The sequence below is a fragment of the Mesitornis unicolor genome, unplaced genomic scaffold (genome assembly GCF_000695765.1).
Source record: "Mesitornis unicolor isolate BGI_N332 unplaced genomic scaffold, ASM69576v1 scaffold4190, whole genome shotgun sequence".
Classification (NCBI taxonomy): domain Eukaryota; kingdom Metazoa; phylum Chordata; class Aves; order Mesitornithiformes; family Mesitornithidae; genus Mesitornis; species Mesitornis unicolor.
This window is the reverse complement of record NW_010157445.1, coordinates 67,944-70,205: the sequence shown is the minus strand read 5'-3', so window position 1 is coordinate 70,205 and position 2,262 is coordinate 67,944. Positions and strand designations below refer to the sequence as shown.

The window sequence follows — 2,262 nt, the reverse complement described above, 5'->3', positions numbered from 1 at the left end:
CAGCTCGCTGCTCGCCCAGTGTAAGCCACTGTGCCTCTGCCCCGGGGCCATCGTCCCCCCATGCAGGATCCAGCCCCAAGACCCCATTTTTGGCTGTTGAGCCAAAATTTTATTATTTTTATTTTTTATTCCCCATTTGCTTGCCCCGCTGCCCTCTCTTGCTTCTGCACATCCCCTTTCTGAGTGGTTAAAAAGGGCTGCGGGCAGCGAGTGAGGGGGCCCTGCAAAAATGCGAACCATGGTGCAAGCCCTCACCTCTCCATGGAGGGCAACCAAATGCAAACAGCTCCTCTGAATGCGGAGAAGCGGCTTTTTTAGCTCCAAATGTGCTTTTAAATTCTTTTTTTAAACCTTCACACAATTTACAAACACAAAATGTCAAACGGGAGCTGAAAACACAGGGAAATGGCAGCGGCTTCCCCGCTTGGCCCTTGGCGCTGAAAATCTCTGCTGTGTTTGGTTGGATTCCAAACCAGAAGAACTTCTTTTTGGGCTGAAATCTGGAAATCGATGACAAGCTGTCAAATTGTGCTTTCCTCCGTCTTTCCTGTGCCTCCCCAGCGCTGAGCTGGGCTAACCCCAGCTTTCGGGGCAGGACAACAGGACTTGGACATCCCAGCAGCATTGGGGACTGTTTGTGTGTAGGGGCCTTGAGGGGACAGCCCTCCCACCCAGGCCATAGGGAAACAGTGCCGATATTCAGTTTGGTGCTGTTTCTCCCCAGTCTCATTGTGACTTTTCTGCAGCAGCATCTCCTGGTCAGGACCAGGTGTTTTTCCCACTTTTTTGGAGGGGATGGCACCAAGGAGCAGCTTTGGCATCTTTAATTCCCACCGGGATGCTCTTTGCAGGCGCTTCATCCTTTCACTATCCCAACCATGGTGCCAGCAGTGCCACAGAAAAACTCTCTGGAAACCATGAGTGTGACAGGAGTTAATTATGAGGGATTTTTTCCCCACAAATAGTTGTCTTTTAATCATGCACTTGGTGCTGTGCAGTGGAAGGGGCTGTTTGGGACAGCTCCAGGCAGGGGAGAGTAGGTAGGGAGAGAAAAAAAGAAAATAAGGCAGAGAGGGGAAGGCAATGGAGGGGTTTGGGGTTTTTTTGGGCTGTGGGGTTTGGGCTTTAAAGCCTTCAGGCACCTTGTGCACAACTTAAAGTTGGCTTCTGGGAGATGCTGCGGTTCGGCTGTGTTGGGTTGCAGGGCTGAATTTTGCAATTTTGCAATTGCTACTGGGCACAGGAGGAGACAGGAGCCAGTGCTGGGGGACGGCCACTGCCCTGGGGAGCATCCATTGCCCCAAGGGACCTCCATCCTGGGGGACATCCACCCGCCCCAGGTAACAACCACTGCCCTGGGGGACACCCGTTAACGCCTGCCATTTCTCTTGCAGACAGCAGCCTGTTGGAGAGCTACACGGAGGGGGAGATCCGGCAGCTGATCTCCGCGCTGGTGGAACGCTACAGCCAGGCCATGAACTCGGGCGGTCATGAGCTGCCTCTCTTCCCCCGGGCCGGCAGCCGCAGGAAACGTGCCCGCGCCCGCCACAAACCCTGCGCCCTGAAGGAGCTGGAGGTGAGCGTCAGCGAGCTGGGCCTGGGCTACAAGTCAGATGAGATCGTGCTTTTCCGCTACTGCAGTGGCACCTGCGAGGCGGCCGTCCGCAGCTACGACCTCTCGCTGAAGAGCATGAGGAGCAGGAGGAAGATCAAGAAGGAGAAGGTCCGGGCTCGGCCCTGCTGCCGCCCACTGGCCTACGATGATGACGTCTCCTTCCTGGACGCCTACAACCGCTACTACACCGTCAACGAGCTCTCGGCCAAGGAGTGCGGCTGCGTGTGAAGGTCCAGAATACCCCCCAGGGAGGAGCAGGCGGGAGAGGAGTTGCCCTGGCCCCGAAACCCCACTGGCCACCAGGCAGAGGGACCAGGGACTGCGGCAGCAGGCGAGGGATGGACCCCCATCTCCGGCTGGAGGAGGAGAGACTGAGCCACCGGTGCATCCCTCGACGTTGCTGTCCCGCTCGCACAGCCTGCACTAGCTGCACAGGACCAGAGATGTGGCTGGCAGTGCTGCTGCGGTTGTTGGGGCGGTGATGGCTGCTTGCAGTTGTTGTCCTTGCTGGGGGTGGCCGAGGGTCCCCATCAGCCCCCCCTAGGAGGGTGACAGTGGGTGCACAACATGCACAGGGCATGTTGTACCCTTGGGGTGCACGGAGTGCGTTACATGTCACACATACAGGTTGCATTAGCAGCAGTAAC

The 2,262-nt window shown here is 56.9% G+C and overlaps 1 protein-coding gene across 1 annotated transcript in view; it reads left to right on the top strand.

Annotated features, from left to right (window-relative positions):
* Nucleotides 1–1,843, top strand: part of NRTN (neurturin) — a 2,042-nt gene extending 199 nt beyond the window's left edge. The window contains exons 1-2 of the mRNA XM_010180041.1: nt 1–30; nt 1,395–1,843. The exon at nt 1–30 is cut by the window's left edge and continues 199 nt beyond it. Of these exons, the coding sequence (XP_010178343.1) occupies nt 1–30; nt 1,395–1,843 (479 nt within the window). The remainder of the gene's footprint in view (nt 31–1,394) is intronic.
* The last annotated feature ends 419 nt before the right edge of the window (nt 1,844–2,262 follow it).